This window comes from Penicillium manginii (assembly GCF_028828005.1).
Source record: "Penicillium manginii strain IBT 31320 chromosome Unknown utg000004l:1.0-7231830.0:1.0-7236170.0, whole genome shotgun sequence".
Classification (NCBI taxonomy): Eukaryota; Fungi; Ascomycota; class Eurotiomycetes; order Eurotiales; family Aspergillaceae; genus Penicillium; species Penicillium manginii.
Genome location: NW_026643105.1, coordinates 2,478,064 through 2,498,810, shown reverse-complemented (window position 1 = coordinate 2,498,810; position 20,747 = coordinate 2,478,064). Strand labels below are relative to the sequence as shown.

At 50.4% G+C, this 20,747-nt stretch overlaps 10 protein-coding genes across 10 annotated transcripts; 6 read left to right on the top strand and 4 right to left on the bottom strand.

Annotated features, from left to right (window-relative positions):
* Nucleotides 1-946: 946 nt before the first annotated feature.
* On the bottom strand, nt 947-1,771 carry N7533_004659 (uncharacterized protein; the record flags this gene model as incomplete). The annotated part of the gene is made up of 4 exons (XM_057101309.1): nt 947-1,239; nt 1,313-1,429; nt 1,493-1,606; nt 1,693-1,771. The coding sequence occupies 4 exons, from the start codon at nt 1,769-1,771 to the stop codon at nt 947-949; spliced, it is 603 nt and encodes a 200-aa protein (XP_056960939.1).
* A 1,069-nt stretch (nt 1,772-2,840) lies between these two features.
* On the top strand, nt 2,841-4,802 carry N7533_004658 (translation initiation factor 4B; the record flags this gene model as incomplete). Its single annotated transcript, XM_057101308.1, has 9 exons — nt 2,841-2,844; nt 2,960-3,016; nt 3,073-3,117; nt 3,189-3,191; nt 3,269-3,349; nt 3,440-3,733; nt 3,791-4,190; nt 4,282-4,534; nt 4,578-4,802. The coding sequence occupies 9 exons, from the start codon at nt 2,841-2,843 to the stop codon at nt 4,800-4,802; spliced, it is 1,362 nt and encodes a 453-aa protein (XP_056960938.1).
* A 1,787-nt stretch (nt 4,803-6,589) lies between these two features.
* Nucleotides 6,590-7,555, top strand: N7533_004657 (uncharacterized protein; the record flags this gene model as incomplete). Its single annotated transcript, XM_057101307.1, has 2 exons — nt 6,590-6,788; nt 6,939-7,555. The coding sequence occupies 2 exons, from the start codon at nt 6,590-6,592 to the stop codon at nt 7,553-7,555; spliced, it is 816 nt and encodes a 271-aa protein (XP_056960937.1).
* A 375-nt stretch (nt 7,556-7,930) lies between these two features.
* Nucleotides 7,931-8,212, bottom strand: N7533_004656 (uncharacterized protein; the record flags this gene model as incomplete). Its single annotated transcript, XM_057101306.1, has 1 exon — nt 7,931-8,212. The coding sequence occupies one exon, from the start codon at nt 8,210-8,212 to the stop codon at nt 7,931-7,933; it is 282 nt and encodes a 93-aa protein (XP_056960936.1).
* Nucleotides 8,213-8,329: 117 nt separating this feature from the next.
* Nucleotides 8,330-11,010, top strand: N7533_004655 (uncharacterized protein; the record flags this gene model as incomplete). The annotated part of the gene is made up of 8 exons (XM_057101305.1): nt 8,330-8,360; nt 8,430-8,455; nt 8,511-8,689; nt 8,771-9,054; nt 9,141-9,640; nt 10,062-10,239; nt 10,523-10,769; nt 10,868-11,010. 8 exons carry the CDS (start codon nt 8,330-8,332, stop codon nt 10,974-10,976), a joined length of 1,554 nt encoding a protein of 517 aa, XP_056960935.1. The 3' UTR covers nt 10,977-11,010.
* A 1,031-nt stretch (nt 11,011-12,041) lies between these two features.
* Nucleotides 12,042-13,449, top strand: N7533_004654 (uncharacterized protein; the record flags this gene model as incomplete). The annotated part of the gene is made up of 2 exons (XM_057101304.1): nt 12,042-13,046; nt 13,108-13,449. 2 exons carry the CDS (start codon nt 12,042-12,044, stop codon nt 13,447-13,449), a joined length of 1,347 nt encoding a protein of 448 aa, XP_056960934.1.
* Nucleotides 13,450-13,896: 447 nt separating this feature from the next.
* N7533_004653 (pseudouridine synthase family protein) lies at nt 13,897-15,610 on the bottom strand (the record flags this gene model as incomplete). Its single annotated transcript, XM_057101303.1, has 2 exons — nt 13,897-15,309; nt 15,371-15,610. The coding sequence occupies 2 exons, from the start codon at nt 15,608-15,610 to the stop codon at nt 13,897-13,899; spliced, it is 1,653 nt and encodes a 550-aa protein (XP_056960933.1).
* A 534-nt stretch (nt 15,611-16,144) lies between these two features.
* Nucleotides 16,145-16,729, top strand: N7533_004652 (acyl-CoA thioesterase; the record flags this gene model as incomplete). Its single annotated transcript, XM_057101302.1, has 2 exons — nt 16,145-16,224; nt 16,279-16,729. 2 exons carry the CDS (start codon nt 16,145-16,147, stop codon nt 16,727-16,729), a joined length of 531 nt encoding a protein of 176 aa, XP_056960932.1.
* Nucleotides 16,730-17,200: 471 nt separating this feature from the next.
* On the top strand, nt 17,201-18,751 carry N7533_004651 (carboxylesterase; the record flags this gene model as incomplete). The annotated part of the gene is made up of 1 exon (XM_057101301.1): nt 17,201-18,751. One exon carries the CDS (start codon nt 17,201-17,203, stop codon nt 18,749-18,751), a length of 1,551 nt encoding a protein of 516 aa, XP_056960931.1.
* A 174-nt stretch (nt 18,752-18,925) lies between these two features.
* Nucleotides 18,926-19,686, bottom strand: N7533_004650 (putative nucleoside-diphosphate-sugar epimerase; the record flags this gene model as incomplete). Its single annotated transcript, XM_057101300.1, has 3 exons — nt 18,926-19,159; nt 19,216-19,414; nt 19,487-19,686. 3 exons carry the CDS (start codon nt 19,684-19,686, stop codon nt 18,926-18,928), a joined length of 633 nt encoding a protein of 210 aa, XP_056960930.1.
* Nucleotides 19,687-20,747: the final 1,061 nt, after the last annotated feature.

Below are 20,747 nucleotides of genomic sequence, written 5' to 3'. Positions count from 1 at the left end.
GTACACGGAACATTGAGCGATGTACGGAGGAAAAGGTAGGTGTGAGGGTGTCAGAGGCTAAAATAAAAAGTTGGGTAAGCTCCGATCTTTTTGATCCTACCTCGACTGTTCCGGGGAGGGGGGTCCAGAACGAGGTACGAAATTGTGTTAAGTTCACCAGTGTGCGTGCACAAAGGAACTAGTCAGTGGCTTCAGCTTCTCAGTAAGAGAAGCACCACACACCAAGCTTGATCCAGAGACAAGGTAGGTGAAGCATGCTTATGCAGATCATAGGAGTCTGGAGAAAGCCAGATTCATGGTTCGGACGCGCCGGAGAAACTGAGAGCGGAAGCCAATCTGCCAATCTGCCAACTGGGCTGATCTCGGCACCGTCATACTCCATAACTATACTCCGTAAGGTGGTTAATACTATGTACTTTGTACCTTTTACTTGTTACGAGGACTTCTACTTCTTACTCTTACTTGATGTAAGCATGGAAGATAACACATGCTCGCGTGCCATTCTCCCTTCCCCCCGAAACCTCGCTTACCCCCCCCGTGAGGCTCCTATGATTTCACTGTGCAGCAATGGCCGCCCCCCTCTTCCGGTTTGCGATCGGCACGCCTTGATTTGACCCCCTTTTACTTGCTCAAGATGCGTAAATAGTACATGTCTTCAGCGCTTGGTATCGTACACACTATGCAACTATACAGAATAAATATGGTCCCTATTGTTCTCCCCCTATTCCCGGCCCCCCATGTGGGGCAGTCTGACACGTACTCCGTAGAAGCAATAGAGAATATGTCAGCGAATGCACACTCTGTCTGTGCGTCGCAACCCCCCTAGCCCTCTCATTGCCAAAACAGGTCTGGTACAGCGTCGTACCAGAGCCGCGGTGTGCCGGAAGTTTGGAACGAACGAGTAATGAAAATGGAAAATGAGATGTGTGGACGAAATAGGGCCGACTTATTTGGCGGCGAGGTCGGGTACTGGGCGAGTGCTCTCCAGTTCTTCGATCTTCTCATCAAGGAGTGCAATCTCCGCCTCGACACTGAGCAGCTTTTCATCTAACATGCCCCGGTATTCTTCATCGGACAGATGCCGAAGGGGGATCCATTTGGAATCGGCCATCCGTTGCATCAAGGGTTTGCTGGGTGTGGGATCTCTTCCCATTTGCCAGGCATCAACCCTGTTAAAGGCACTTTGGCCGCCGTAGCCGAGCAGCGAGAAAATTACCAACCCAGGCACAAGTCGACCACCTGTAAGAATCGTAAGCATTTCTTCCAAACGATGATCTTCAAAAAAAAAATCGATGAGTTAAAATTCTCGTACCCATTAACCTTGTTACCGTGCCGCCGGATAGACCGCCACACAATGCACTAACATAGGCTCGGTCCTGCGGCGAGGCTTGGTCCTTGTAATGATGTTTGATGATGTTGCTTCGCATCCCTACCGCCAGTTCCTCGAATTAGTGACTGCGCGACAAGTCGAACAGGTGCATACGAAACATACACCAAAAGGTTGAACCGCAAGCGAACCAGTGAATGCCGCATGATAGGGAATGAATCAATGGATTGGGGGATTTGATGACCCCCACAGTCCCTCCATAGATCAACCCAGCAACTCCTAAATTCCCCGGGTTAGCTTGTTCATATTCACGCATGGTTTCTGAGGAATGATTCCTCAGCTTGAGCTGGGGATAAGAGACGAACCGCTCAGAGCTCCCACTTTGGCAGCGGGTAAGAGAGAGTTCGACATGGGATCAGCATGTTGGTTATTTTCACCACTCATCTTTTGACCGGTCTGAGAGAACGGCAAGCATTCCCTGATCCATGGGAAGATGGATGGCAGATCAAAATGAACGCCATTGCGATACCGAGATAATGGTCACGTGTATTATGTAATCAGTTTCATTCACCAAAAATAAACTTGGCCACTTCGTTTCTGTGTTTACGTATAGATTTGAGAGGTTTAAAAGTAGGAAAGGTTCTATGTTGTCTTTTTTATATTCTTTACAGAGCATGGACTTCTGCCGGTGCTGGTAGCTGACCCTGTAACTAGAAACTTGAATATACTAGTACAGCCTGATGTAGCACAACTTGAACTTGAGCCATATATATTTTGGCGGAGTCGGCTAAGTATTATGCAAGTTCTATTCAGGTACCTAGGTACACCGTCGTTGAACTTGAAACCTCCAGATCCCAAAAGGTCATTGTTAACACCAGTAGTAATTGTTATGAGAGCTTAAGTTAACAGAAAGAGACTCGAAGGAGAAAAAAAAAAAGAAACAGGCTAAACGAAAACAATAGCCCAATAAAACCAGTCTCCAGACTACCCCAGAGGATTCTAGACGTCGACCTACCCGGGTCCAATGAACAAAGAAGCACAAGCCTTAGTGGGCGATCGTAGGGACCCACTGCTGGAACACAGTAAAGTTTTGAGTGAGTGAGTAAATTTAATTACCCAGGATGCTATTAAAAAAAACCAGTAGCAAACAGGGTAAAATATTGTACTACATCCAGTGCCTGGTAGTGAATCCCTGGACTAGCCATAGACGGGTTGGCTCTGATGGGACTAGCGGCACCACTAAAAATTATCACGGATTAACTAACCCGACCACTTCCATCGTGCAGCCCCGATTGCCGACTTCCCCTCTACCAACTTTTCCACTTCAACTCTGACCGACTGACCTTGTCTTTTACGACTTCCAGGTCATCTCCCCTACTCTTTCGCTTGACTCCTGGTTCTTCGCCCCGGGTGTCTTGAATTTTTTTCTTCCGTTTTTTCCCTCAAACCCTACTGTGTGAGAAGCGCGCACCAAGACCGCTTGCGCGTTTCTTGACTCCTCTTAACCGCAATCATGGGTAAGTCAAGACCGTGAATCTTCGTTTTTTCGACACGGCCAGCCTCGTTTATGTGTTCTGCGACTGGTTCTGTCGGTGATTTTGGACCCCCTCAGCTAATGATTTTCCCCACCAGCGCCCGCAAAGTCTAAGGCCCAGAAGATGTCCATTGGGACCTTCTTGGCTGATGAGAGTAAGACTTCCGAAAAACTCGAGAGAATAATGGAATGGAGATTGACATCTAGATAGGCCTTGGCTCTTGGGCCGACGAGATGGAGGATATGCCCCTCCCCAGTAAGTCTTCAAGACCCTCCCCCACTTTGGCCTTGTTGATCCAGTTGCTGACGATATATTTATTTGTATAGGTGGTATGTCTTACTATTTCATTCGCCTTCTTCTTGGCTCATACGCGCCCGAAAAAAATGATACTGAGACCATTTATTAGGACCTCCTACTTCCAGCTTCGGTTCTCGCCCTTCCGGTGGCATGGGTTTCGGTAGTGGCATGGGCGGTGGTGGTTTTTCTGGTACGGCACCCTCGACGATACGCCTGAGACCTCGGAGATATACATATGATTTTTCTTCTTGCAAGTTACTAACCTGATCTCAATGTTTAGACCGTGTCGAGCGTGGTGGATACGCCGTCCGCGAGCAGCTTCCTCTCCCAACCGAGCCTCCTTACACTGCTCACGTCGGAAACCTTTCCTTCGAAGCAACCGAGGCGGACATCTCCGAGCTGTTTGCTGGCTGCAGCGTGACAAGTGTCCGTGTCGTCGAGGACAAGTTGACCAAGGCTCCCAAGGGATTTGGTTATGTGGAATTTGAGACCGTGGAGGGCTTGCAGAAGGCTTTGGACCTCTCTGGCACTACTCTCCAGGGACGCACCATCCGCACCAGCATCGCAGAGCCTCGTAAGTGTCGAAAATATCCCCTCTCAAACGAAAACACCAAGACTAATAGACCTACAGCCAAGGAGTCTCGTATGGAAGGCCGCGACCTTGACTGGACACGCCGGGGTCCCCTTCCCCCTGCCCCCGAGCGCCGCATTCCTGAGCGTTCTAGCTTTGGTCGTAACATGGATGCTGCCTCTGACGCCGGCAGTGATCGTGGTGGTGCCCGTCGCAGCAACTTCGAGTCCGATGGAAAGTTCCGTGATTTCGGCAACTGGGAACGCAAGGGTCCTCTCTCTCCCCCCGCCGGTGCCCCTCCCCGTGAGGGCGGCCGCCCCCGCAACACTGAAGAAGGTGGTTCTAGCTTCCGCCGAAACTCCCCTCCTGCTTGGGGTGAGGGTCGCTCGCAAGACGGTTCCCGTCCTCCCCGCCCAGACCGTCCCGAGCGTGCCCCCACAGCTGCCGACATGGACAACCAGTGGCGCAACTCAATGCGCCCCGACCAGCAGCAAAAGGAACCCACTTCCCCGACTGCTCCTGCTTCCCGCCCTAAGCTGAACCTGACCAAGCGCACCGTCTCTGAAGCCCCGACTACCCCCCACCGCCGGTGGAGATTCGAAGGCCAGCCCCTTCGGTGCGGCCCGACCCATCGATACCGCCACCCGCGAGCGTGAAGTCGAGCAGAAGCGTCAGGAAGCTGTCCGCCAGAAGAAGGAACAGGATGACAAGATCAAGTCCGAGAAGGAGAAGTCCGAGAAATCCGAGAAATCCGAGAAGTCCGAGAAGCCCAAGCAGGCTAAGGAGCAGACCACGGAGAGCAAGGTCGGCACGGACTCCAACAAGGATGCTGTTGAGCCCCCCTAAGGGTGGGGGTAACTTCGAGATCCTCCGGCGGGCCGGTGGAGAGGACATGGCCGCTGACAAGGAGCCCGAGCAGGCTACCCCCGCGGCTGCTGCTCCCACGGAGGCTGCGAAGGAGACCGCCAATGGTAACTGGAGAAACGCCGAGGCCCCTGCCGAGGACAATGATGGCTGGAGCACAGTAGGCGCTAAGCCTCGCAACACCCGTCGTGGCGGCCGTGGATTCTAGGCCTATCGATACCCTACACAACCTCCGCCTCTCGCCTCGACTGTGACCTCTTGCGTATCAATGGATCCGATGTCTTGGAACTCCGCCTGTTGTTCGCGACGACACGTTCCCGGGCGATTACCAAGTTCGGGAACCAGGGTTTCCATTATAGACGCTATGGCGTCGTTTGATGTGGCTATGATTCTTGCATCTGCCCCACGGCACAAGTGCAGACGACGGTAGTTGTCCTGTCTTGACGTTCTTCCTCTTCCACTTCTTTGTTCTTACGATCTTCTCCTTTTTGCGTGCCGGGCTAGATTTCCCGACATACATCTAGTCTTTGCTCTCTGATGATTTGGCAGTCTGAAAAGTTTTTCTTCCGCCTCTATTTTGTGATGTCTGTGTTGCTGTTTCGCTATCTAGCTACTATTCCCATGCGTGATTCGTGTGATTTGCCCATGACCATTACAGCCGATGCGAAATGAAGATTCCCGTTTCCTTGTTTTTTCTTGTTTCTCTCTCTACTTTGTTCCTTTTTCCCTTTCCATTCTTCCTGTCTGGTTGCCTCAGGATGGTCTTGTTAATGAGCCAGTCTGCCCCAATCTGGACCAGCCATGCGAACACGAATGACTGAATGAGAGAGGGAGACATGATACGCTTCTCCTCCAACGGTTACGCTATGAATCCTTTCTCTTATTCTCGGTTCTCCCACCCGCCTCTCCCGCCTCTCCCGCCTTTCCCCTCCCCTCCTTTCCTCTCCTCTCCTCTCCTCGACGAGGTTTGGTCTGATCTCTGCACTGACCGCCAAGACTGGGTGCATCCCTTTCTCCCTAATTGATGATATCACCCCACGAGCGGAATGGTGGAGCCAGTGTTTGTGTGTTTAGTACTTCGTATAGATTGAAATGCAGTCTTCATTGACGGATCATTCACCGTATGTATTTGCATCCAGATATTATACTACGTACTGGTACTCTACCTAGTATTCTACTTGGCCCACCGCCTTTCAATCTCAATTTGATTGTGGAGCAATGTAGATATGCGCTAGCCAGGGCGGCCCATCCAATAATCCATAATCCTACTATGTAGATTCGACTCCTCACTGTTCAAAAGGTCGAGACCAAAGAGTAAGGTTAATGGTCCTTAGATCCTGCCTCCCCGCGTATTTTAATTCATCCAATTAACCCAATTTCCTAAAAGACTGGTGGACCTACCAATAGATGGCTCAGTAAGGGCGTTATAAATAGGTGGCACTAGTGACGGTCACACTGGACTAATTCGTATTAGTCCAACGTCCACGAGCACACCGCACATGTCCGTCGCGGGGGTATATGGGGAATGAGAGAAAGTCATACAAGGTGGATGGATTACGGAGTATGGGGAATGAGATATAGTATATGGATCTATTCGATGACGTGGTGTTTAATTAACAAATTTACAGATAAAATTAAACGGAGTGATCATTTCGGCACAACCCAAGAAAAATGGGAGGATCTGTTCCTGAGACAGGCAAAAATGGGTCTCCCCAGCCATTGGGCGAATAATACCGGTGGCGCAGTATGGAGTAAATCAACCCCCTTCAAAGGGTTCAGTCCGTCACGGTGTTTTACGACTTGCTCTTTAAACCTCTGTGTCCTCTTTGCTCTTTGCTGTTTGCTCTCTGCAGCTGCTGAGGTATTGGAAATTAGCATCAGCATCAGCATTCGCACTCACCAACACCAGCATCGACATCAACTCTTCTCCACTTCCCCCGTGTTGGTACTTTCACGGGTAAACAAGTCGGGGTAATACAACCGCCCCATGTTGTCATGTCGGCTACCACCACAACTCTCATGACCACCACTCTTGTTGGAACCCACTCCGCGATGACCAAGATCGACCCTTCTCTAGAGAATTCATGTCCAACATGCGGGACCAACGGTGCGCTGGACGCATCCGAAGCCCAGCGCCGGATTCTGGAGCTGGAGGGGCAGATCCAGGAGATGACTGCGCACTCTGCGATCGCAGGTAAATATCCCCTGTTGTGTTGCTTCGTTTCATTTCGTTATACCTTCAATATCCTCCTGAGATCAGCGCTGCTTGAAAAGAAGCAGAGGCGCCAAGAAACACCACGTCCAGACACCCTTCAAGAACCCCCGCTGACCGACTCTTGAACAGCTGGAAAACTCGCAGACTACGAAGAAGAACTGCGCAAACTGCGCTCACGCCCCATATATGACACACCGCGAAGCAGCTCCTCCGTACCCCCATCATCATCACACGGCGACAAATCACTATCACCCTCCCAACTTCCCGCCTCCCCAGACAACAAGTCGCAACCGCCGCAGCCATCACAACCAGTTCAACAAAGTCGCCTGACAACATTAACAAACCTCCTCCCCTATCGGCGCGGTAGTTCCACCCCAACCAGCGCCTCAGCCCCAGTCCCCTCCACACCTATCGCACCGATCACTCCATTCCCGCAACAAGCCTCCCCAGCCAGCAGCGACAACGCCGAGTTACAAGACGCACTGGAGCGCGAACAGGGTCTGCGGAAAGCGGCCGAAACCCAGCTTACACAAGCGAATACCGAGCTGGAGGAGTTAACAGTGCAACTATTCAGCCAGGCCAACGAGATGGTCGCGCAAGAGCGCAAGGCCCGCGCGAAGCTGGAAGAACGAGTTGCCGTGCTCGAACGCCGGGATATCGAGAAGAGGAGTCGGTTGGAGAGGTTGGAGAAGGCTATGGCGCGCGTGGAGAGAGTGAGGGCTTTGGTTCGACCTAATAGTCAGTGATTTGTCGTGACCTTGGTGTTCGTGCTTTCTCTGCCTTCCCTTTGATTATTGCGTTTACGACTGGTACGATTTCTGAGATTCATGATGGGTTTGTGTTTATGGGTTGGCGTTGGGAAATGTAATGTTTATCGGACTTTCGGTATGATTGATTCCCGCTTTCGCATGTTTTTGGAATGGGGTCTGGCGCAAGGTGGAATGGGGCATTGCATATCTTTCTTTACTTTGAATTTGTTGTTTTGTCTTGTTCGGGTTTGTGTAATTGTTGGTGTAACGCGGTTTTTTCTATTTCATATTCGATAAATTTCTGACATTCTCTCACGTACTTGTCGTTCGGATTCCATTTATAATGTGTCACACTAGTAGATCAGCATGCTTTCAATGTAGCTCTTGCGTCATGCATGACATGGCCTGGTCTGATCTGATGTGTAACCGCATCTCGACAACATGCGGGGTAATTCTGAAGAGCAAGGACATGATTCCGGCCCGAAATAGCCATGCAATTGTAGCCAGCTGGGATGTGAAAATAGTTGAGACCGACTCGAAGAGCAGATCGAGAACACTTTGGCAAACCAGGCCGAGCCATTCGGATGGTTGGACCTTCCCAGGCGCGGAAGTGGACACCGGTTGACCCCACCGGAACCGGGAGTCATTTGCCATGGCACCTTGGGAAATGTACTTTCGTGACTTTGTCCCTTCAAATTTGCTTGAATCTTATCCTGCCTTCATCTGGAGAGCTCTATATTATACATAGTCCACTCGATCTCATACGCAAGCATGTCTGTTGGAGTTGCCATCATCGGTAGTGGTACGTATCTAGCTAGCATCAGTTATAGTCGCGCTATTGTTTGACAGCTTACTGATACCCCCGCGCTAGGTCTCTTCGCCAAAGAGCAACATCTGGTCCGTGCTACTTGGTTCTCGTCACTATCATTCAATAAACTGACAATACCAATAGCCAGCTGTGCAAGCGGCCCCGGGCTTCACACTCAAGGCGATCTATTCGCGATCCTTGAACTCGGCCCAGTCTCTCGCTGAAGGTACAGCTAATGTTGATCTGTATTCCGAGGACTCGGGTGCTGGAAAGTCTTTCGACGATCTACTGGCTCGATCTGATATTGGCGCTGTGATCATCGCGTACGTTGAACTTTACAAATCTCCAAGCTATATGAATTATCTTACAAAATAGTGGACTTATGCATTGCTGACCTTTCACAGTCTACCGATTCTGGTGCAACCAGATTTCATCAAGAGAGCCCTTCTTTCTGGAAAGCACGTTCTTTCCGAGAAGCCTATTGCCAAGGATGTTGCCACGGCGAAGGAGCTTCTGCAATGGTACCAAGCCAATATCGATGCTAGCAAGGTCTTCTGGGCCGTGGGCGAGAACTTCCGATACATGAGCAAGTATATCTACGCGGCCGAGCAGGTTCAGAAACTGGGCCAGGTTCGCAATTTCCGCGTCGATGTGCAGAACTTTGTCAAGCCGGACAACAAGTACTTCTGTATGTCACCCCCGTGGATAAAGATATTAGTATGGCATGGGGCCAAACCCGGTCTCAAGAAATGGTGCTGACAATGATAATTCAAGTGACTCCCTGGCGCAAGGTTCCTGAGTATCAAGGTGGCTTTCTTCTAGATGGTGGTGTCCACATGATTGCTGGCCTACGCCTGATCTTGGGGTCTGCGCAGCAGATCAAGACTGTCTCCGCCCAGTCTTATCTGCAGCAGTCTTACTTGCCACCGGTGGATACAGTCGATGCAGTTGTCAAGACTAGATCCGGTGCTACGGGTGTCATTTCTCTCTCGTGGGGATCGCCATTCAATCGCCACTCGTTCGAATTTGCTTGTGAGAAGGGCTCTGTTGCCCTAAATTTTGACGACGTGGCTGTCAATGATGTCAAGTATTCAGTGCCATTTGACGGAAGAGGTGTCTCTGCCGAGGTTGCTGAATTTGCGACGTCGATTATCAATGGAAAGGCTGTTGAGAAGAGACAATCCCCCGAGGAAGCGCTGGCGGATCTTGAGGTTCTGGAGCAGATGTTGCAAAGCGGAGAGAAGCAGGGCGAGCCGGTTCAGTTGCACCTACAGGTATAATCTTGGATATGTTCAAGTTTGGAATATAGTACTATTGAGAGAGAATATAATTGCATCGAGTCCAGCTCATGCGTTGTCGAGGTGTAGTTCCCTATCATACCATACGATACCATGGCAGAAAATGTTCTACCTTAAGGTGGGATCTCATCGGGGCGGGGCGTGCCCCTGTAGATAGCCATGGAGACCTGATACATCATTAATATATCTCTCCTGTATCCATTCCCCCCATTTCTCTCGTCGTTCCATTACTCTTCTGCTTGACCATCTTCATTGATCAGGTAAGAGGCATAGTATAGATCCCAAAGCGGTAGGCTTGGCAGGGCTCGATCCACGGCTAGCCCTATGCTGACCTAATCACCAGCTCTTCGCTTAGCCGAAAGGGCACTAGTGTGGGTCGCCCGCCCACTCCGCTCAGTGCGAAGAAGTTTTCGAGATTGACTTCACTCCGACTCGACAACCCTCTACGCCCGGCGAGACGCAATACCGACAAAGTAAGTTGGATCGCACCCTCACGACCATCACCACCTCGATACTGACGATTTTCCTTTTCAAGATGGTCGCCGCCAAGCAGCACATCCCCATCGTGAAGAAGCGTATGTTCCCGACCCCCCGACTCCCGACCGTGCCCGTTCCCTCCAGCCTGGATAGCATCGCCTTTCGACCAACACACGACATGAATGGATTGATTGATTGGAAGAGGAGGAACATCGGAATCGACAGAGACGGAGGATATCTCGACAGATGAGGACGAACTCTCGAAAGTTTTTTTTTTTCTTGACGACCACCAAAGGGCGATGTTTATCCAAAGGCTTTCGACTATATTTTGCAACACAATCGGAATAAAGAATTGGAAGGACTGACATGGGATTACTATAGGCACCAACCGCTTCACCCGTCACCAAAGTGACCGGTTTATGCGTGTTGGTGAGTCGTGGCGCAAGCCCAAGGGTATTGACAACTGCGTCCGCCGCCGCTTCAAGGGCACGATTGCTATGCCCTCCATCGGTTACGGATCCAACAAGAAGACCCGCCACATGATGCCCTCCGGCCACAAGGCTTTCCTTGTCCACAACACCAAGGACGTCGAGCTCCTCCTGATGCACAACCGCACCTACGCTGCCGAGTATGTTCACCTATCCTACGAAGGGCAATAACGCCATGCGCACGCGCAAGCAAGGCAATACAGCTACAAAGAAGATCCAAAGCTAACCCACCTGGCAGGATTGCCCACGCCGTCTCTTCCCGCAAGCGTGTCGAGATCATCGAGAAGGCCAAGGCTCTCGGTGTCAAGGTCACCAACCCCAAGGGCCGTGTCACCACCGAGGCCTAAATGGACTGAACCCCAAAAAGTTCTGTTTCCTTTTTTTCGGTGTGGTATTCGCAGGAGCATGAGAGGGTCGGGGTTTTGTACGGTCGTGAATACTATCATCACTCTGGCGATAACGATTCCAAGGATTGTGCATGGCATTCCATGTGCGGCCCGCGCTTTTGGGTAATACCGGGCGTCGGGCGAAGAGAAAGTTCTCTGAAATGACAAACAAAAATTGAAAAATCCTCTTGCATTGTACGATGCCAATGCTTTTCATATACCCAAAGTGGTTTCCGAGTAATTTGAGCATCTGTGTATGAGTACTCGTAGTTGAGTGTAACAGTTGCGGAATGGCAATGGACCCATGGCCATTCGACTTCATTCCCAATTGATATGTATTCATTAGCTATACTGCTTTCAAGGTTGTACCTCAGCTGCATCTGGACTCTCTGTACTCCATATCTTGATACAATGATATGGTTTTAAACCCACCTTGAGGCAACCTTGAAGCTCGTACTACTATATGCTATCTATCTACTAGCACCCACCCTTTGGCATAAATGATGGAATTGAGTATTCTCTACTCCGTACTCCGTACTTCACGACAAGCCAAGTGGCCCCTGCATTTCAAGAGTTCCCTGCTTTGCATTTAGGGGCCTCGATGACGAGTCTGTGGCGATCCTCCGACCCACTCTACCAGGGGCCTCGTGGCTGCCTGCATGGAAAGGAGAGATACAGAGTCCACAGGAATGACAAGGGAAAGGTCGAGGAGAATTCAATCAAAACAAAATAAGACCTGTCTCAGTGACCGATGCAGTCAGACTGGATACATTTGAAACCGGGCGCTAAGCCACGGGATGGGGGTAATGCTTGGTCTGAGGAATCGAATCATGGTGCCACAGAGCGATCTGGGCCAATGTCGGTCTCAAAACCTGTCACGACTTCGAAACAGGCCCCCACGGTATCTTTAGTCTGTACTTTCGCAAAAGGGTCCTCGACGATCCCTCCGACAGTTCTCGCTATGGAGGAAGCTCTGCATCTCCTTCTCCTTCTTCCTCTCCCCGTCCCCTCCCCCGCCATCCCAGGATGTTTACCCTCCCCGTCCGATATGGGCGCTGGGTGCCTATTCTAACCCCGCTGGCTCTCCTCCTCCTCTTCCTACATCTACACAGCGGCCTGTGGAACAATTCGGCCCTCAATCGCGAGTCATCCGGCTCGACAGACGCCGATCACCAACAGAATGACCTCGCATCGGCTTGCCGACCGCTCCCGGGCATCGAAGACGTCCTCGTTGTCCTCAAGACCGGAATCACAGAGGCCCAGGACAAAGTCCCCGTACACATCCGCACGACACTCCGTTGCATCCCGCACAAATTGATCGTGTCCGATTTCGAAGAAGACATCGCCGGTCTGCGCACGCGGGACGTCTTCCAAAATGCCAGCGACGCATTGCTAGCACAGAAGGACTTTGCCATCTACCTCCGCGCAAAGGCGCAGGGCCGGGCGGGACTGCTGCAGCAGGACCACACGAAAGTCGCAAACGGCCCAGCTGGCATGATGGACAATCCGGGCTGGAAGCTTGACAAGTGGAAGTTCTTGCCGATGGTTCAGGAAGCGCGGGCTTATCGGCCCGATGCCAAGTGGTACGTCTTCCTTGAGGCAGACACTTACCCGATCTGGACGAATCTGCTGGCCTGGCTGGCGAACTTTGATTCGCAGAAGGAAATGTATATTGGGAACCAGATGCAGATTGGTGAGAATCTTTTTGCGCACGGCGGGTCGGGATTCGTGCTTTCTAATGCGGCCATTCATTCTGTTGCCGATCTGGTTAGCCAGTACCCTGAGCAGTGGGAGAAAATTACCGGTAAAGAATGGGCTGGCGATTGCGTGCTGGGAATGGCTCTCGCGACTGTTAAGATTGGCTTGACCTGGTCTTGGCCTCATGTTACTACCGAGTCTGTTTGGGGACAGGATGCCCTGGGCGAGGGATTCGGGAAAAAGCAATGGTGCTATCCTCCTTTTACTTTCCACCACATGACGCCTCCAGATGTAGATCGGATGTGGGATTTTGACCAAAAATGGTTCTCTAACGTATGTATCGAAATCATCCTTTTGGAAAGAGTGCTGATATGCTGACCTTTTTGCGCAACAGGAAAATAACACTGTTCTTCACTACGGTGACATCTTTACCCACTTCATTCGCCCTACGATGGCGCACTACCTCGATAATTGGGACAATAACGCCAAAGATAAATACGAAAGGTTAGATGACCAAGGTGCTGAAATCCCAATTACCGTCTGGGACTGCGCAGAACATTGTGCCAGTGAGCCAAACTGCATGCAATACAGATTCTCCGACGGCAAGTGTACTACTTCGCCTGAAGCCGTTCGCGGCACACCTGCCCGGGGTGTCGAGTCGGGCACGATGATGTGGCGAGTCGATTCTGCCATTGCTGCGAAGGAGAGATGTAACGAAACCTTGTGGGTGACTTGACCGGCCACTTTTTCGACCATTTCTTTGCGTATATACCTATACGTTTGACAAAATTCTCTTTTTTTTCTTTCTGTCTTTTGTTGTTTGGCAGATATACATTTGAGGCGCTGGGATTGATATCTGGATTTAGCGTGCATATACAACATAGTTTGCGATTTCAATTCTTGATCTATTTGTGTTTTTCAAGAAGAGGGAGGATCGATTCGTTAGAATCCCTACGTGATACTAGTATTTGCAGGAATACCTCAAAATTGCATAAAGTCCACAGCATGGACTCGAAACTATAAAATTTCAAGTTGGAAGCTTTGATATCCGCAAGAGCGATGTACTATATGTGCTATCTACTACTAGCAGGCAGTTTAGTATGATCTAGGGTAACAAAGATGGTATCAAGCTATTTGATAAAAGGAAACAACATGCACATCCAATCGTAAACATGCCGCCAAACTAATTCGCTGCCGTTGAGGTAGCAGTCGCGGCTTCTTGCTCCGACGACTCAATCTGACTAAAAGCCGGGTCATCCTTTGAGATAGGGACGTATCCAACACCAGTTACAAGAACATGGCCCAAGTCACCTTGATTCTTCTTTCGTCGACAGTTACCCGAGTTAGGAGGGTCATCCTCTGTCCCGATCGCAGGAGGAACGGTTCCGTGCCCGTGAACAATTTCCTCATCCTGAGGAACAGGGACCCAATCGGGAACTTCACTAGGGCCCTCCAGGCCATTCGGCGGAAGACCCCAGTTGGGCATCTTGCTTCGGTATTTCCAAGTGCCGCTCAGATCTCCGTAAGCGACAGCATGCAAAAAGAGGCCCAACTCATGGGGACCCGGGTCTGTATACAATTCTGTTCCACAGACTTCGCACATAGCGCCAGACAACCGCTCTCCCTTGCGCTTCGCGTACTCCTCAGAGGCAGCCTGTTGCTCACGAGCCATGATTTCAGCAAGCACGGCAGGGTTGGTTCCAGGAGGAACGTTTGGTGCGGCAGTCAGGTGGGTGCGGTAGGTAGCTGTATCAGCCACCTCAGTCTTGCCCATCTTGTGAAGTCGATCCATGATCTCCTCATCACGCTCGCCGTGGTCTTCATTGCGGGCCAATTCTGGCCCAAAGACTCTTCGGTTTGAGTAGATGGGATCGTTGGAGATAGGATAACCCAAAAATTGGAGATGGACACGAATCTGATGCGTACGTCCAGTCAGGGGATAACAGTGCACAATACTGTATCCTTCGGACTCATTGGTGAACACCGGGGGCGGAGTCGCGGCGATCGCGACCTCTCCCGACGGGCCACGGACTTCCTGAGTGGTTGTTGATGCGGCTGCCTCTGGGGGATAATAAGCCAGGCGACGGAACTTTGTAGTGGCTTCTTTACCTGTTGCGCGCACGCGGTTCAGCCCCAGTTTGGGGCTGACCTGCATGATGGGCTGATCACAGACCACGACGCCGTCCGGGAACTTGCCCTTGACACGCGCAATGTATTCTTTTTGCACAGATCGCGCTTGAAGCTGACTGGTGATCTTCAAGGCCCCGGCAGGGTGTTTGGCGATAAACATGACTCCCGAGGTCAATCGATCCAACCTGTTGCATGGCCGCGGCAAGAAATCCGCGCCACGCTCGGAGCGCAGGATTTCGGTAACGGAGTTATAATGGTATCGACCAGCGGCGTGAACCGGCACGCCGGCTGGTTTATCGATCACAATCAGGTCGTCGTCTTCGTGGATGATGCCGATAGGGAGGGCGGTCACAGGAGGTTCATGACGATGAATGGTGTGCGAGATCTTTTGGCCATTCTTGATCACGGCGTCTCTGCCCGCAGGCTTGCCATTGACGCAAACGAGGCCGTCGTCGAGTGCATTTCTCTGTTGTATATTAGCCACCTGGTCATTTTGAGCGAAAGTGCAAGGTAGATAGATCTCATACATAATACTCTGGTGGGCGATCTCGAAATTCGGAAACGAAAATGTCTTCCAATCGTTTACCCCGCCAGCGCTCCTTGCACCACGTATTAAAAGTGTAATGGTACGGATGAACACGTCGGAATCCACCTTCCATATAGTATGGCGCAGGCCATGGATCACAAGGTGTCACGACAACATCTGGAGGTTGTTCAAAATCGGTTGTCGGAGAGGCTTTGACGGGTTCGACGTTGACAAGAGCCATCGTGGGAGGTGGGGGAGGTCGTAGCTTTCCTCGCCGAAGCAAGTAGGCTGTAATGCGAGGTGAGGGAGCCAGGGAGACGCAAAGGGCGACCGTTGGAATTTGCACGGAAGTCGAGTGGCGGGGATGAGAAAAAAAAAGATTGGAGAAGGCGATAAGGCCAGGCACAGCGGAGAGTTTGGGCGTAAGCGTTAAGGTAGGTGGGGGCTTCCATCGATTCCCCCACCTCCAAATATCCCCGTCTGCCCCAGTCGTAAGGTACCCTGGGGTAGTTGCAACTCTTTAATCTTTACATATTGGATGTGCTCTTCAAACCTGGAAATGTCCCAACTTGATCACGGTCGTTGATTTTCAGATGAAGGCTGCATGTTCATTACATAAGCAGCAATCGACCTCGGTTCAACCATCTCCGAGGCAGCGGGGATGCAATGGGTATCATCTTCGCTGCTCGACAAGGTTGCCAGGCCATTCTTCCTCCTTTCCCTCCTTGAGTTAACTCGGGCAATTACTTTCAACACAATCGGAGCGTGAAAAAACATGGCTACTCCCGAGTTTCTAGCGAAGAAGGGCCGCACGCGCAGTGACTATGGCTACCATCAAGTACACCAGACAAGATGGTAAATGCTATAGGACCAGCTCTTTACATAATTTTCCACTAACAAGAAGCTTAGGTTCGACAACGACATGTATGCGCACTTGAACAATACCGTCTACACCGCTCTGTTTGACACCATTGCCAACTCCTACCTCATCGAGCACTGCGGCATGAACCCCTTCAGCGTCAATAATCCCACCCCGAAGAGTGCCGAGGGACAAGCGTCCAACTTGAGTATTGGTACCGATCAGATCGGACTTATCGTCTCTACACACTGCGACTTCTTCGCCTCCGTTGCTTTCCCAGATATCCTCGAAGTAGGTCTGCGAGTCGCTAAGTTAGGTTCATCAAGCGTCACCTGGGAAATCGGCGTGTTTCGCAAGGGAGAAGAGAACGTGAAGATGGTTGGATCATACACACACGTTTTCGTGTTGCGCGAGACCATGCGTGTTGGTAAAGGTGGCATGGAGAGCCAAGTGCGACAGGGCCTTGAGAAGCTCCTGAGTTCGCCAGAGGCCAAGCTCTAACGGAGTTGGGCTTCGCCAACAATCGCTGATTACCGATTATGTAAATAGTACACCAATAGTGCTCCAATTAGGAGTCTGTCCATATACTACATTGTTAGAATGAAAGAACCGCCCTGTTCGATCTACTTTGCATGATGAATGAGTTCCATTATCTACAACGGCTACAACTTGACCTTTTTGAGACGATGGAGATTGTCAGAATTAGATTAGGCGGATCAATACATCCCGTGGATTCATAGGCAATGATCATACTGACTCCACTATCCTTGGTAAGTCCGAGTGGTGTGCGGGTGCCTCTCGGATATCCCGGGAGTTTTGAGGAAAGGCAGCGCTGCCTGAGTGATGGTCTTCACCAGTTCCCCACAAATACGGTTTCTAAGAGTAGAATAAATAGATGATAGAGCCCCCTGGTGCGGAGCACATTGTGCAGAATCCCCCGAAGTCTTTGAATACCTTCAAGACTAGTACACCATGCAGCCCCTCCTCTGGGCCAGTATACTCGTCGCCTCCGCGGTCCAAGTGGCTGCCGATCCCTCTCTGACCGTGCGCACTAAGACTGGTATCTTCACCGGTCTTCATAACTCGGACTTCAGCGCAGTGCGCGAATTTCGTAGCATTCCTTTTGCACAGCCAGCAGTTGGACCGTTGCGTTTCCAGCCCCCAAAGCCGCTATCCCCTTCATCGAAGCATCACGATTCGACACAATTTCCGCCTTCATGTCCCCAATTCGTATCCGGCAAGCCTAGCTTCTTCAACCAGGCTACTCCTTATGTGCTGGCAGATAATGGCAATCAGAACCACTCAACTGGACTCACCTTGCAAACGTCATCAGAGGACTGCCTGAAACTTTCCATCTGGACGCCATACGGAATTTCCCATGACGCAAAGCTGCCTGTCGTCTTTTTCATGACAGGAGGTGGATTCAAGACCGGCGGGGTTGACGTTCCAGCTCAAATACCATCGGCATGGGTCAATCGAACACAGGAACACATCGTGGTAACCATCAACTACCGAGTCAATATCTTCGGCTACCCCAATGCCGCCGGGCTGAACAACCCAAACCCAGCGATGCTAGACCAGCGTCTTGCTCTAGAATGGGTTCACGAAAACATCGCCGAGTTTGGTGGAAACCCACAGGCCATCACTATGTGGGGACAGTCTGCCGGCGCAATCAGTACAGACTATCACAACTATGCTTTCTGGGACAACCCTCTGGTCCAAGGCACCTTTTCACAGTCCGGCACAGCCGTCAAAACTCTCACGTCTTCTGATTATGCCCAATCCAATTTCACCTTTGTAGCCAAACACGTTGGCTGCGATTTCGCCGATGACTCGTCGAAAGAGCTGGAGTGTATGCAGAAGGTCCCTATGGCTAAGATCGAGAATTTCGTTGGCCAGTACACTGGGTCACCGGGACTGACGTTTGGACCTATCGCCGATGAAAAGTTCATTTTCTCCGACTACCCAGCACGAGCCGCTGCAGGGAAGATGTCGCCTCGCCCAGCAATTTTCTCCGACGCCGCCAACAACGATGCCAGTCTGACTTCATGGCCTTCATCGAATGTCACAGAAGGCCCGTATCAGCCAACAGTTGATGCAGGAACATTGTCTGGCTGGGTTTGCCCGACTGCTAATACAAGTATTATTCGTGCGGCTGCCAACCGGATCACGTATCGATACCAGTACGCGGGTGTCTGGCCAAACCAGAACCCCTACAAGTGGATGGGTGCATTCCATTCGTCAGATTTGATGATGTTCTTTGGAACGTATTTCTACAACGCCACTCACACTTCATCTCAGCCTTCTGATGCAGAAATCAAGACAAGCCAGGCGATGCAAGATCATCTCTTGGCTTTCATGAAGGACCCTAAGAAGGGCCCCGCTGCATTGGGCTGGCACCCTTATACATATGGAGGCAGTGTTCTCCGATTTGGAGCAGACGGGGTTCCGGTTCAAAAGGTCAGTGGATATGACATTGATGGGCCTTGCTTCGGCAATGGCACATACAATGCATTCCCCTAGTCGGGAAATGCCTTACATTGTGGGTTGGAAATAGTCTTTAAATTCTTGTAGTCAGTAAATTGACTACACTTTTGTATATAGGTAGTATTACAATAGACCTCAGAATCAACTAGAAATCGTGAACTTGCATTGTCTACTATCTGACATGAGCTATACCACAGACAGGCGGGTCTTTTACACCTCTTCATTGATCTCAGAATTCGTCCACAACTTCTTGCTCCCACCTTCTAGTGCCAGATTCAGCATTTTACTAGCTAGTTCATCCACCTTGATAGAAGGCCCAACGGCAATCATCAACTCATAAAAATTAATGATACTGCGCGACCGAATCATAGCTGGTTGCAAAATATAGGACTCAAAACCAGTGTTCTCGTTATCGAAAGTGAGGAGCTCGGTTTCCACTTGTCCCTATGATTTATTAGTTAATAAGAACGGTTTGTTAACCAAGGCACACGGCAGTTTACCCGTATACGTCGGTAGTCTTGTAAGTACCAGAGCTGCTTAGTCTGATCTCGTTCCGCCAGGTAACCGCTGCAGTATACAAACCGAAACGGCTTCTGACAAATGTCGTTGAAGAGCCAGGCAGCAGCTGTAGTATATTCTATACTTATGCGTCGTGCCATATCGTTATCAGACACTTGGCTGGGCTTCACGCCGAGTGTCCTATAGTAGATCAGTTAATTGATGTATCTTGAACCGGTGCGGAACAACTATACCAAATGCATGCGTCAGCACCCCCTGATGGCTTCCCTAGCAGTCTCGGGATATGAGGAAAAGTCTTCCATTAGAACGACTTTGAGCTTGTCATGCTTTTCATGTCCTGTTAGTTCATGCCGAGTCAACGCGATAACAGCTGTGACCGACGGGTGTTCCAAGCACTGGCTGAGTAGTTCGCGACCAACGAAGCCGCTGGAGCCAGTCAGAATGAGTTTCATGGCTGGAGCAGGTCAAACAGATGTGTGAGCAGAAAGAATATTTCGTAACAAGGCGACGAGGCTGGGTATGTTAAATATTGGATGTTTATATGTGAACGTAGTTGATGGGATCATGGCCGCCTGATCTTAACTCCGGTAGGTCCGAGAGCACCAGGTGATGCCCACAAAGCTAGAAAGGGAAAAAAGAGCGGTTTCTCAACCATAATCACACTTGCTATGTTTACACGCTACATAATTACATCTACATAATATATTATCTCTGCCGAGTGGGGCTTTCTTATTCGCGCTGCCCGATTTTATGAGGGCGCTCAGAGTCGGGTTCAAAAGTGACCGTGATAAGAGGTGATATTCTGCTACTTCAAGACAAGAAAAGTCCCCCAAAAGAACCTAAGCGGGGAGGTGTCAAATGATTCCAGCTTTCTTCTCCGAAATATACAGATTGGCATTTCCAGGCACCGTGGCAAAGAATAAATGCTTACGCATAGCCGCCCCTGTGAGGCGTGCATCTTCCGGAATTTCTGGTTTCACAACAGCAATTTCTCGAAAACAGGGGGTAAGTGACACGAAGGTAACAGTGGGAATTTTCATATCAACATTTTGACTAAGCCATACTCCAGAACTAAGCATTGTTTTCCTTGTCTGGGTAGTTTTCGAAGAAGTCCTCCGCTAGACTGTTTGCGCTGACATAATTGGCTTTCTGTAGAGCAGCGCATATTTGTGTCCAGAATTTCCAGATGTCAGTGTCTTTAGCAGAGTGAACTTTGGTGTTGTGACACAACAAATCCATCGTAATCGAATTCAACCCTTAAGTTGCCCAGGTGCCCTTTCACATTTTTCATATTCTAGAATATATTAGCGTTGAGAAGAGTGAGGAGGGAGGGTAACTATAATACCTACTAGCAGCTAAACGACTTCTTCTGTCAGTGGGTGAAGACCGTACAAGAGCTTGAAACATTCATACTCTTTACTGCTATTTGTGTAGCGAGCGTAGACCACAGAGGCATCCATCTGCATGTTACCTGGATGAATAACGGTCTAATTCAGGTGTTGAATCTCGACCG